A 13524-nucleotide genomic window follows, 5' to 3' on the forward strand; every position below is an offset into this window, starting at 1 on the left:
ACTCCACCCCCGCCCACACTCCACCCCCGCCCACACTCCACCCCCGCCCACACTCCACCCCCGCCCACACTCCCCCCCCCACCCACACTCCCCCCCCCACCCACACTCCCCCCCCACCCACACTCCCCCCACACCCCCCCCACACACTCCCCCCCCCACACACTCCCCCCCCCCACACTCCCTCCCCCCACACTCCCCCCCCCCCCCACACTCCCTCCCCCCACACTCCCCCCCCCCCCACACTCCCCCTCCCCCCACACTCCCCCCCCCACTGCATTATTTCACTTTGTATAATAAAGACGTTTTTCTTCTTTGAGCCTGTTTCGTGCTCTAGACGAGGATTTGTGGATAAACACAGCGAATAGTGCTCAGAACTATTATTGAGGCAAACAATGAATACTGCACAGGCGTTTTTATTTATTTATTTATTTTTGTTCCTTGCAGGAGGAAACGTATCGATAAGTGAGTGCAGAAGAATTTTTATTTCAATCGAAAAAATACATCGTCAGTTATCAGGGAAGTCAAAGGTCTAGTGAGTGACGAATAAGCTGGGAGTGTTTGTTGACTCCGCTGCGTCACTCCCAAGAGGGAAAGACACTCGGGTGGTGAGAAAAGGGTCGTTTATGAATCACCAACAGCATTTTCTATCCGGACTGCTCGAAAGAGGGATACGGGATCAGGCGATGGAGCGAGCCATAGAGCAGCTGAGCCGTCTGAGTCGCTCCCTGCGCCGGGCGAGGACCGTGGAGCTTCCCGAAGGTAGCGCGACGCCCGCGCACGCTTCCTCCCATGTGGCCGCTTCCCGCTAGTCGATAACGCTCTCACAGTCTCACTCTTCCAGTCTTCCTCATAGGCCGCAGCGGCGGGATCGGAGGGAAACGCGACGATCGATCGAACATTACAAATCGCTTGTATTTTAACGTCGTAGCACGCCGTGCGCTTTAACATATCCTCCATACTGCATCTGAGGTTCCCTGTAAAACGGCTTCATTGTAACCGCGAACCCCAGCCATGCTGAGGAAAACTCACCTATACAGACTTTTATTTTACGCATTCGGTTTTATTTTTCGAAATTATCGAAGGCTTGGGAAGACTTTGCAGCTGAATCGCATCGATGTGTGATGAATCTGTAAACCTTTATGTGAGGTGAAGCGACATGAGGAGACTGAGGAAAAATCATCGCTGTATCTGGGATTTTGGGATAATTTAAGCTATCGCTTGCCAAGCCTTCCGTTCCGTATCAAGCGTTTCGTTGGAGTGCTTGCTCGAGTGCTCACATGGCGAGGGCTCTTTAAGCCGATTGGTAATGGAACTCAACCCAGAATGCAAAAACGAAATCGAATTCGCAAAGTATTATAATTTTATATTTGGAAATTGGAAGGTCCGGACGCAAGCGCGGTGGACGTCATTATCAATATTATAGGCATGACGGATCATTAATCTTACTATAATTCACCAAATGTCTGTCCGTCCGTCCGTTCGAAGGTACCGCAAAAACGGCTGAACTGATCGCAACGAAATTTTGGGTGGCTCATCCTGGGACCTCCTGGAGTAAAACAGGCTGTATTGTTTTTTCAATTTCAGCTTTGGTCTCCAGCATTTTCAGGTTTGGATTCCAGCATAACGTTATTGTCCCGGGTATCGCAAAAACGGCTGCACCGATTGCAACGATTTCCTGGAACCCCTCCATTAAATCCGACGATAATTCATCAAAAGAACATGACATGAAAATAAAAAACGGCTGAACAGTATTTCATGAACATTTCATTGCGGAATTGAGGAATATCCGAATGCATTACGAACCTGCCGAATGCGGAAGTGGACGGATTACGGCAATGAGCTGGTTTGATAATATCCCAATACAACCATCATTTAAAACAGTATTTTGTTAAAGTATCAATTGATGATTGGAATTGAGTGAATACAATTACGATTTTGAATTCGTAATTGTATTCACCTAACCGTACGGAACTTCACAACAGGACTTAAATATTTGTTTATGTCACAAATGTTGTTAAAAGTAATATTTTTTATATTAATGTTATTTAATTTGTGATTGGAGTTATGCTGTTTGGAATGAAAAAAGAGATATCGAGTTCAAGTGAATGATGAAATGTCGTGATGGTTTCTACTTTCTAAACGTGAAATTCGCGGATCGCATATGCAGATTCGCCATTGACTGGGTATGGAACAAATGTACCCGTTTGTTTGCGAACGGTTACGTTTTTCATAGAAGTCCTTCACAAACTTGCTGTCCATGTCTGATGTGCGACTGAAGGTGTTACAGGAATGTGGAATTTATTGGTTTCATGCTTTAGCATTCGCCATTTCTGCATTGCCTGTTTGCTCCTGGCCTCCCACCCGTGCGTAGCACGGGTACCTCACTAGTATTAATTAATGTAACAGAGATGAGAGTCCGGACGGAGGGTGGAGCAACAATGTGAGGCAGGTGCTTGGGGGTGGAGCTAATGACTTCGCAGACACCTGCAGGGACGTGGAACACAGCTCAGCAGCTCTGTCTAAGGTGCAGGGTCTGCTCGTTGACCCTGAGGTGCATGGTCTGCTCGGTGACCCTGAGGTGCATGGTCTTCTCGGTGGCCCTGAGGTGCAGGGTCTGCTCGGCGACCCTGAGGTGGATGGTCTGCTTGGTGACCCTGAGGTGCAGGGTCTGCTCGGCAGCCCTGAGGTGCAGGGTCTGCTCGGTGGCCCAGAGGTGCAGGGTCTGCTCGGCGGCCCTGAGGTGCATGGTCTGCTCGGTGGCCCTGAGGTGCATGGTTTACTCGGCAGCGCAGAGGTGCAGGGTCTGCTCGGCGGCCCTGAGGTGAAAGGTCTTGCTTTTCTGCCCTAAAGGAAAAGCTCTGTTTTGTGACTCATTCATTTTTCTTGACATTTGCTTATAGTGGAAATCGGGTCATGAAAAGAAAGAAACTCGTGTGAATATTATTGTCCAATCAGTGGAGTCCTTTCAGAGAGCCAATGGGCGTTGCGGATACAGGATGTGCTTAGAACTCGTCTCAGGACACGTGCAGCTTGAGACGCTCTTTTCCGTGCAGGACTTTTTACGGCTTAGGCCGCAGGGCAATGCTGTCTGGAACAGCGTTTATCTATCTGTCCGATGTATGTATGTATGGCCCTCACAAACGTCCACCAATTGGAGCTGAGGATCTGGTCATCTGACAGGGGGACAGTCGATCCCCTACTCAGCAGATCCAAGCCCTGCTACTCCGTTGTTAGACTATGGGTTTTGTTTATTTATTTCAGCAGTCACACACACGTCAATATTTAGTCGTGACTTTTGTTCCACGACATCACGACCATTGAGTGAAGTCGATTTCTGTTTGTTTGGTTTGTCCAGGAACCACAACAACAATGAACAAGCACTTTCTTCATTTTGCATTCAACGCCATCTTGAGCTGCAGCGGCTCGGCACAAAGGAATCCATCTCTTTTGAGAAACAGTCGGCAAGACAATGTGAAGGATTTTTCATCAAGCAGACATCATTGCTGTTTTCACTGAGTTTGACCTCGACATGATTCTGATCTGAAAAAAAAAAAACAGCGTGACGTGCACGATTCAACGTGACTGATTCATTACATATTCCATCATGTCGAATGAAAGTCCTTTCCTCACGCAAGTCGCAGCTGTTAGTTTGAAGCTACCTCCTTTTTTTTTGTCTCATGACCCCACCATCTGATTCACCCAAGTTAATGCCCAGTTTCTAACCAGAGGCATTACAGTTCAGGATACAATTTGCATACGTTGTGACTTCTCTTCAGCCGGATATGGCACAAGAGGTGCACAAGAGGTGAAGAGGATTTTCAAATCGAGCCACACACTGAAGGGCCTCATGACTCCTTCAAGGCAGAGCTCGTTCGCCGTGCATCCGCATCAGAGCAAAAATGCTTGCATCGACTTTTTTCGGAGGAGCTGGGGGATCGTAGGCCTTCTCATTTGCTATGAAAGATGTGACAATTGTTGGGTCAGAATAACCTGGAGCATAACAAACTATACTCGAGCAGATTTTTCTCCGACAATTGCCAATCAATGCTCAGCATATCCTTGTTTCAAGCAGTGATTTGGTGAATATCGAGCAACTCGCCGAAATGGCCGACAAGATCATCAAATTCGTTACCCCACCCATTTCCTCCATCGTTGTGATCGCACCCCAGTTAGCTGGTGACCTGTCTGCACCAACTACATCTGATATGCGACGCCATGAACCTAAATGGACTAGCTAACTGCTTGAGTGCAGGCTCTAACATTTTGTCTTAAAGAGTAGTGTGGTCGTAGTTGGATCCATGGAAATCAGCAAGGGCAGAGACGACAATCCCGTAATCCTAGCACGTAGAAACATGCAAGAGACGCATGTTGGTACCCAGGGGTGGATCCAGGGGGGGGTGCAGGGGGTGCGCACCCCCCCTTCGATCCAGGATGAGGGTGCAGGCGGTGCGAATCTGCTGAACTGTTGGACCAGGGAAGAACACAAGGAACTGCAGAAACTTCCAAGAATGCACGAAATGCCGTTTTTGACGATCATTTAAAAAAACATTCCTGGGGGAGGACCCCCAGACCCCACCTTTATCCCCCCCACCCCCAGCGCTATAGTTTTATGCACCCCCCCCCCCCCCCAATCTTGAAATTCCTGGATCTGCCCCTGGTACCATTGGCAGTTTGGGGAGAATGCACACAAGTTGTTCGGCCTTTAGATTCACAGCCTGTCTTGTTCTGCAGATATGGGTCAGTTTCGCAACCAACAACCAAGTCACTTGTTTTTCATCAGTGACATGAACACTGGCACTTAATTGTTAGTTGACACTGTAGCTGAGGTCAGCGGTTTTCCCCCCGGCAGTAATGGACAAACGTAAACCATCAGCATTTATACCAAGATGTCAACAAATCCACCATTTTTACATACTAGGGCATGCCCGTACGTGGGTGCAATGCCCGTACGTGGGTACGTGGGTACGTGGGTGCGAGTACGGTGACAATCCCCCCCCCTCTATTTACATGAAATGGTTTGGGCCATGAAATGGTTTGGTCCATTCGCAAAGCCAAAGCGAACGGCTTGCGAGTACGGTGACAATCCCCCCCCTCTATTTACATGAAATGGTTTGGTCCAAAGCGAACGGCTTGCGAGTACGGTGACAATCCCCCCCCTCTATTTACATGAAATGGTTTGGTCCAAAGCGAACGGCTTGCGGAGTTTGGTAAAGAAATCGCCATAGCTCGGTAACTACTTGTCCGATTAATATGAAACCTTGAAAAGGCACATCCTCGGGTCCCCAGCAATATACCTGGCAAGTTTAAAGTATATCGGACCCGTGGTTGTCGAGAAACAGCGGTCACAGACAAACACACAAACACACAAACACACAAACACACAGACACACAGACACACAGAGATTACTGGAATTATAGATAGATGGTGATCAGTCATAAGCTCTCAACTTTGGCATGAAGCGTCTTCACCAATGGATTCTGATAATCTCTGACGTACCCATCCCCACATCATCGGAGGTGATTTCTTGAAGCATTTTGATTTTTTTGGTGGATATCGACAAAAAAACCCAAATGCTCCTTGACTCCACCATAAATCTTTGTGTCAAAGGTATCACCTTGCATGTGCCTTCTATCAGTCCAATGTTGGTCAAGTGTGACCACCATGGCCAGTTTTGATGCCATCCTTCAACAGTATCCAGAAAGAACTCTGTCTCCCTACAGCAAAGTGGCAGTCAAACACTCCACTACTCACTACATTGACACACGTGACCATCCATTCATGGCTCGACCACGTCGACTAGCTCTGGATCATTATGCAATTGCTATAGCAAAGTTTGACCACATGCTTGAACTGGGTATCATTCGACCTTCAAGCAGCAACTGGTCCTCACCCTTACATCCAGAAGAAGACGTCTGGTGATTGGAGGCCCTATGGTGACTACTGCACACTGGAGGGAAACAAAGTACCAGACTGTCACCCTGTACTACACCTGCCGGATTTTACTTCTCAACTCGGGGGGAAAGCAAGTTTTCTCCAAGCTTGACTTTGTGAGAACGTATCATCAGATTCCTCTTGAGCTGGCTGATGTACACAAGACAGGCATAACCACTCCTTGGGTTATGCAATGCGGCACACTTTTCAGCGTTTCGTCGATGAGATCATTTAAGGGTTTGCCTTTTGTATATGATGACATTGATGATCTGCTCATATTCAGCGAGAGGATTAAAGACAATTAACAGTATTCACATCTTTTGTTCACTTGCTTATCACAGTATGGCATTATCATAAATCCTGCAAAATCTCAGTTTGGTGTGCCCTCATTACAGTCTTTGGGACACTTGATTGACAAACATTGCATCCATCCACTGGCTGAAAGGTCAAGGCCATCCAGAACTACTTGCAGCCAGCATTGGTGCGTAAAGCTACCGGTGTTTCCCGACATGGTGAATTTATTCAGGATGTTCATCCCAAACTGTGCAGGCACCATTCAACCACTATCTGACCTCCTCACATGGCATGGGAAGGAGCCAAAAAGACTTTTGGCTTGGTCCAACGAATGTGCTGCTGCCTTCACCGCAGTGAAGTCTGTGCTATCATAGGCCACAATGTTTGTCCATCCTAAGTCAGATGCACCACTATGTATCAAGGTGGATGTTTCAGATGTTGCAATAGATGGAGTACTCCAACGGCATATGGGAACCCATTTCCTTCTTTACCAGGAGGTTGCAACCAGCAGAGACAAGATAAAGCACCTTTAGTCGTGAGTTTCTGGCAGTTTACCTCACAATCAGCAATTTTCGTCACGTTCTTGAGGGTAGGCAGTTTTGTGTTCACACTGACCATAAGCCGTTAACGCATGCTTTCCAGGCAAAACCTCATCGCTATTCACCGTGAGAGGAATGACAACTTGACTACATTTCTCAATTTACCACAGATTATAGGTCATGTGAGTAGTAAGGTGAATACTGGAGCTGATGCTCTCTCATGGCTCAACATCAACACCCTCGACACAACATTCTCCATCAATTTCAACGGGGTTGCCAAGGCACAGCAGTCGGCGAGGAACTGCAGCATCTCAGAGCCAGCTCCACGTTGCTCAAGTTTAGTGAAATGACTCTCCCTATTTCCTCTTCCACCATCTGGAGGTAACACGTATCTCAGGTGTATTGACCATTTTACTAGGTGCCTGAAAGGTATTCCAGTACCTGACATAGCAGTAGAGACTGTAGCCAAAGCTTTAGTTTCCTTATGGGTTGCAGTGTTTGGTGCACCATCTGTTTTCACTACTGACAGAGGACGACTGTTTGAGCCCACGCTTTTCAAAATGCCGACCCTTTTCATTTTGCATTAGATGCCATATCAAGCTGTGGTGGCTCAACACCTTTTTTGGAAACGCCGAGTTGTTGGGGTTAGCAAAGGATTTTTCATCAACCAGACTTTATTTAAAACAAGGAATTGCGTTTTAACTGTGAGTGAGTTTTCCTTTTGGCCTGGTTTAAACACCATCACTATAACCATTGCAGTAAAGGGAACATCACCAGTCTTATTTGCACCCCTGAGGTGAAAGGTCTCCTTCATGAGGGCCCTTCAGTGAAAGGTCTGCTTCATGGTGACCCTGAGGTGAAAGGTCTGCTTCATGGCAGCCATGAGGTGAAAGGTCTTCTTCATGGCGGCCCTGGGGTGAAATGTCTTCTTCATGGCAGCGCTGAGGTGAAATGTCTGCTTGGTGGCGCTGAAGTGAAAGTGAAAATAGGTAGCATTTTCTGGGAGAGGGAGGTATGTACAAAAGAAGATCCATCACGGTTGCATCGACTGGAAGCCCTTGGTGGAGTGCTTCATGTTGTGTATGTTTAAAATGACTTATTTTAAGCTGCATGTCTGTATTACAAGCCTCTGTCAGCCTGCTCCCTCCTTCATCCTTTTTATGTTTATAAGTCCTTATTCAACCCCTCGTCTCTATTTCCACTAAGCTGTTTGAGTATGACCCCTAGTCCAGAGCCCATGGAACTGTTTGCTCTATGCAAGGGGGTGGGGGGGGGGGGGGGGGGAGGTTTTGTGCTGTATTAAGTGGTGCAGATGACAGCCCTACTCGTGGTGAGTTAAGAGAGAGCATTAGAGGACAGAGAGGACAGAGGTGTTGCTTCAGGAGGAAGGGCACATGGGCGCTGTGGCGGTTTCAGGGAGTGAATGACAGAAGGAACAGCAAGAAAAGATTGCACAAGCATGAGCGGTTTGTACAAGTCAGAAATTGTACCCCCTTTATTACTCCTGCTTTGCTTTTTATTTTTTATTTTTACAATTGGTCAAAATTATTGTGTTAATATTGTTGAAGATCCGGATTAAGGTACTCGAATTTATAAAGTGCTGAACTTCACCATTGAGATATAGGGCCAAACACAATGTGTATATATATGTTTATGGAGGATAGGCAAAAATACCTTAGTCCAGGTAGAATTGTATTGGTAGTGTGCTCCGACTGTCATGAAGAAGAAGAACCCCCATGTACCATAAGTAAGGATCCGTTTAGGCCGGATGTCATGTAAGAGTGTATCATTGTCCCCATGAAAAGGAGTGGGGTTATGTTAATTAGTTAGGGATAAAGGGTAATTAACCCCCTGTATGTAATTGCCTCTGTAAACATTTCCTGTGTTCCTTATGACACCGCACTACACACCATAGCCAAGCCAAGCAATCGACACCATAATTAATAACACTAAATAAAACAACCGGAAGCAGGACATTGAAAACTACCACGGGTTCTGCCAGCCGAGCCATCACAAAGGCTGGCAAGTGGCGATGAGCCCACGCCCCGAAGAATGATTGGTCAGGACGGCGATAGAGTGATGTCGCGGCGGCCATTGATTGCATCGCGCGCGGACATCGTCGGTCATCGTCAAACCAAAAGATTGTGTCCCCGATATTTTGTCTTTCTCTCCGGGCTGGATTCCATAGTGAACAGTCGATCATTGCTCTCCCTGCTTCGGGATTTATAAACAAGGGTCACTTGGCTAACCCCCGCTCTAGCAGGGAAAATGGCCTTTAAAATGCATGTTGTTGTTGTGTTGGTCACATATACGGGGTCTCTTGCATGGGGATTTCATCACGAGCAGTGGCATTCATTATCGCTCTCGTGCGAGGGACATTGAAAAAGAACGGTCGGATTCATTACCTCTCTTGGGTCTTCTTGGCTTTGGTGGCAAGCAGACGTGGACATTTTCTCTCTTGCGCCAGGCGCATTGGAGTCAGCATTTCATATGCCTGGCTTTTGGTTTCGACGATCGTGAGGATGGGCGGGCGCAGCTCGTGGACTCTGGTGTGCTTGGCCCATAGCTTCGTGACGGCTGAGGGCCGTGCCGAGTGAACCGGAGAGACGTCGGTGCTGTGTGAAGTAGGCGGCAAGAACGAGTGCGGCTGGAGTGAACGAACGGCATGCTAAGGCCTGTTTTCCCACGCACAAAGGCGTGTTTTCCCACGCAAGGACGGCGAGGGCTGTGACGATTCCCGAAGGGGTTCAAGAGCCGCTCAAAACTGAGTAGACTACATTTTTATTTCCGTTCTTTTATCATCCCCTTGTGTTGTATACGAGTCTATATGGGGGCGCTCCATTTTGGATATTAGTTTTATCGTGCATTCTTTTGTTTCCGGCATTTCTTTCAATATATAATAAAAATAACCACCTTTAGAGGCCATTTTTCCCCGCAAAGCGGGGGTTGGCCTTTTTCGGGAACCGTGGTTGTTGTTGTTTTTTTGGTCCCCTTTTTGAAGCAATGTTTTACGGCCGGATGCCCTTCCTGACGCCAACCCTTTTTGCCACCTTTAATGACAAACAGGGAATTACCAGTGAACTGGTACTCAATTAGCCGACCTCGGAAGGATGACAGGCTGAGTCAACCCCCCTGGCGTTAATTCAGCGATCGACCGGGATTCGAACCCAGGATCCTAGGATCCTAAGCCGGCACCCTAGCCGCTAGCCCAACACCAGGGACTTTATTTCAATAAAGCCGGTATTTTTACATTTTAATTCCATGTCGGGTTTGAGTTGATTATCCAGGTTCGAAGACGTCCAGTGGGGTCCATGAAGGTAAGAGCTTTGTTACCCTTCACTGCCTCATCCCCCGTGCCTATTAACTCCGCAATAGTTGAATTGAATGCCTCGGAGTGTAAAGCTTGCTCAGCTAATCTGTCCCCACGGGTGTTCTCCCCGGGAACGTGACAATATATATATATATATATATATATATATATACTGTATATATATATACTGTATATATATATACTGTATATATATATATATATACATATATATATATATATATATATATATATATATATATATATATATATATATATATATATATATATTAAGTAATGACTTGCAGTTGGGATTAAAATCAAATGAATCCATCTTGAGTTCTCCAACCTTTTATGAGCAAGATCAGCAACATATTTCGATCAGCAACACGGACAAACGTGCATCCACTGACCTTTCTCAACAGTAAATAAAAACAATTCTATACCCTCCCTTATATAAGGGAAAGGGGGGGGGGGGGGAGGTTGGGGACATCAAAACCACCAATCAATACCATTCTGGAACAACTCGTGCCATTCAAATTTAAACCGTAAATCAAAACAAAACCGTTGAACCAACTGAAACCACACATTGGGATGTTACTTCAAAACAACCTTTTAATCACACGTTGAATCAAACAAAACGTAACATAATTCAAATAAATTGATGAAAAACAAACAAACAAACATGATTATTTGCTTCAAGTGATGGTGGTAATTTAAACAAATTAAGCTAAACGGATATATATCACAAACCTAAAGTAAGAATGTATACCCAAGTGACCGCAACCGAGGTAATAACTTAGGCCACATAAAAAAAAAAAGTTGTTGAGCGTCCTTTTTTCTCAAAAGTTCGGGTAGGGAGGGAGGTTTTTATTTTTATTTTTTATATTTTTTTCCTACTTTCCATTGAGTTTTGTTGACATGGAAAAATATGAAATAAAGACTGCTTTCTCCTCAAAATGATTTTATTTCTTCATTCATCTCACAGTTATTGGAGCATGGAATGAAGGTATTGGAAAGGGTGTTGGAAAGGGTGTTGGAGAAGAGGATAAGGAAGAAAGTGAAGATCGACGAAATGCAGTTTGGATTTATGCCAGGAAGAGGAACGACAGATGTGCTTTTCATTGTGAGGCAGTTGCAGGAGAAGTACATGGAGAAGAGGAAGAAGTTGTTTTTTGGGTTTGTTGATCTGGAGAAAGCATTCGATAGGGTTCCACGCAAAGTATTGACATGGGCATTGAGGAAGTTAGGAGTGGAGGAATGGTTGATCAGAGTAGTGATGGCAATGTACAAAAGAGCGTGCACAGCTGTAAGGACGAAGGATGGGAACAGTGGTGAGTTTGAGGTGAAGGTGGGAGTGCATCAGGGGTCGGTACTAAGCCCACTACTATTTGTAGCTGTGATGGAGGTGCTGGCTCAGAACGTAAAGGAGGGTTTACCGTGGGAGTTGTTGTTTGCAGATGATCTGGTGTTGATTGCGGAAAGTATGGATGGACTGAAGGAAAAGATGAACAAGTGGAAGGAATGTATGGAGGCAAAAGGTCTGAAGGTGAATATCGGAAAGACGAAGGTGATGGCAAGTGGTAAAGCATGTGGTGAGGTGGAAAGAACTGGGAAGTGGCCGTGTGCTGTGTGCAGGAAGGGTGTCGGAGTGAACTCCATTCAATGTACAATGTGCGCTGAGTGGGTTCATCAAAAATGTAGTGGTCTGAGAGGGTCATTTACCAGTGTGGCAGCTACATTCAAATGTAAGGTGTGCACAGAGGGAGCTGCAGGTGGCGGAAATGTTGAGTTGGATCTTGGAGACGGCGTGAAGCTGGAAGGTGTGAAAACATTTTGCTACCTCGGAGACATGCTGAATGGAGAAGGTGGATCAGACTCGGCAATGGTTGCTCGAGTGAGATGTGCATGGAAGAAGTTTCGGGAACTGCGTGGCGTGCTGATGAGGAGGAGAGTGTCGCTGAAGCTGAAGGGAAAGGTGTATGCTGCATGTGTGAGAAGTGTTATGATTTATGAGAGCGAGACATGGGTAATGAACGTAGAGCAGCAACGAAGGCTGGAAAGGGTGGAAATGCGAATGGTTCGATGGATGTGCGGAGTATCGTTGAGAGAGAGAGGAAGACAAATGATGAATTGCGAAAGATGATGGGAATATTGCCTGTGATTGATGCTGTGAAGAGGAACAGGTTGAGATGGTTTGGTCATGTGTTGAGGAAGGATGAAAGTGACTGGTTGAGAAGAGTGATGGAAATTAATGTAGAAGGAAGTAGAGGACGGTGAAGACCGAGAAAGACTTGGCTAAAAATGGTGGAAGAAGAAATGTGGGCAAGGGGGTTAACAAGGAGAGATGTAGAAAATAGGGCAAAATGGAGAAGATTGTCATGGGGACCGCAAGGCTAACCCCCGCTCTAGCAGGGAAAATGGCCTTAAAATGCATGTTGTTGTTGTTGTTGTTGTTGTTGTTGTATTCATCTCACAGATTTACAAACATTGCCCAAATCTCTATGAAACACTGTTTGTGTGATTTTGGATGATGTTGAATGTCCTAGCTGAGCTTGGTAGTGAAAGGGCAAGACACCTGTACATGTATATCCACCATGACATCGGAAAAACAGATAAACACCATGCCCTTGGCACCTTGAAACTATTGAGCATGTTGAACAAGATTTCTGCCACGCTTTGGTACTGGCTTTGCAGTACAAATGTTACATTGAGGGTATTGCCCTGCCTTTTCAACCAAATTCTCCTCAGTTCCACAGTGGATGCAGAGCATTTCATAGCCAGCAGAGTAGTATGCTAGTTCTATAGGGGAAGCACAGTTCAGATTGGCACGAACATAAAGATCAGCGAGTCTGGTATCCTGTTCAGGATCGTCATCACCATTGTTGTTGATCTCCGTGAACACACTTCCACAGCTGTAGAGAATGGTGTCCATAGCAGCTTCAGCTTCATTCCGTTTCTGTAGCTTGACCTTCCGTGCTGCATATACGAGTCTCCACTTGCCACAGTCATTGCATTGTAGAGTGATCCCGGAGTTCTTTGCCTGTTGTGCACTGGGGTTGAATGGACATCCGTGGCCTTTTTCTGGAGCTGCATTCTTGGATGGAAGATACTGTTCAGTAGTAGCAACCTGGAGTCCCAGATGTCCCAGTTCAGTAGTCCCAGATGATATCAGGATCTTCCTCATCCAGAAGACGCTGAATCCTTTTGTCCACTTCAGCTTGGCTACGTGTGTCTGCAGCTGAGCTGTCTCCAGTAAGCCTATGGTATGCTTCTCGAAGAAATGCTGCCTTCACATTCATTGGCTTAATACCAAAACACTGAACGAATTCTCTTCGCATAGCCCTGGAGTGATACGTTGGATAGTCCTTGGCCAGATCCTTTGAAATGCCACTAGCTCTGTTCAAAATGTCCTCAGTGTCACTAAATTCAGAGACTTTCCACATGAAATG

The 13524-nt window shown here is 46.2% G+C and overlaps 1 protein-coding gene across 3 annotated transcripts in view; it reads left to right on the forward strand.

Annotated features, from left to right (window-relative positions):
• The first annotated feature begins 536 nt into the window (after positions 1-536).
• The window catches only part of HACE1 (HECT domain and ankyrin repeat containing E3 ubiquitin protein ligase 1), a 612560-nt gene continuing 599572 nt past the window's right edge, over positions 537-13524 (forward strand). For all 3 annotated transcript variants that reach the window (XM_068135928.2, XM_068135929.2, XM_078768515.1), the window contains exon 1: positions 537-759. In XM_068135928.2, coding sequence (XP_067992029.2) covers positions 624-759 — 136 coding nt within the window. In that variant the 5' untranslated portion in view covers positions 537-623. The remainder of the gene's footprint in view (positions 760-13524) is intronic.

This window comes from Myxine glutinosa, chromosome 14 (genome assembly GCF_964187855.1).
Source record: "Myxine glutinosa chromosome 14, kmMyxGlut1.1, whole genome shotgun sequence".
In the NCBI taxonomy this organism is placed as follows: Eukaryota; Metazoa; Chordata; class Myxini; order Myxiniformes; family Myxinidae; genus Myxine; species Myxine glutinosa.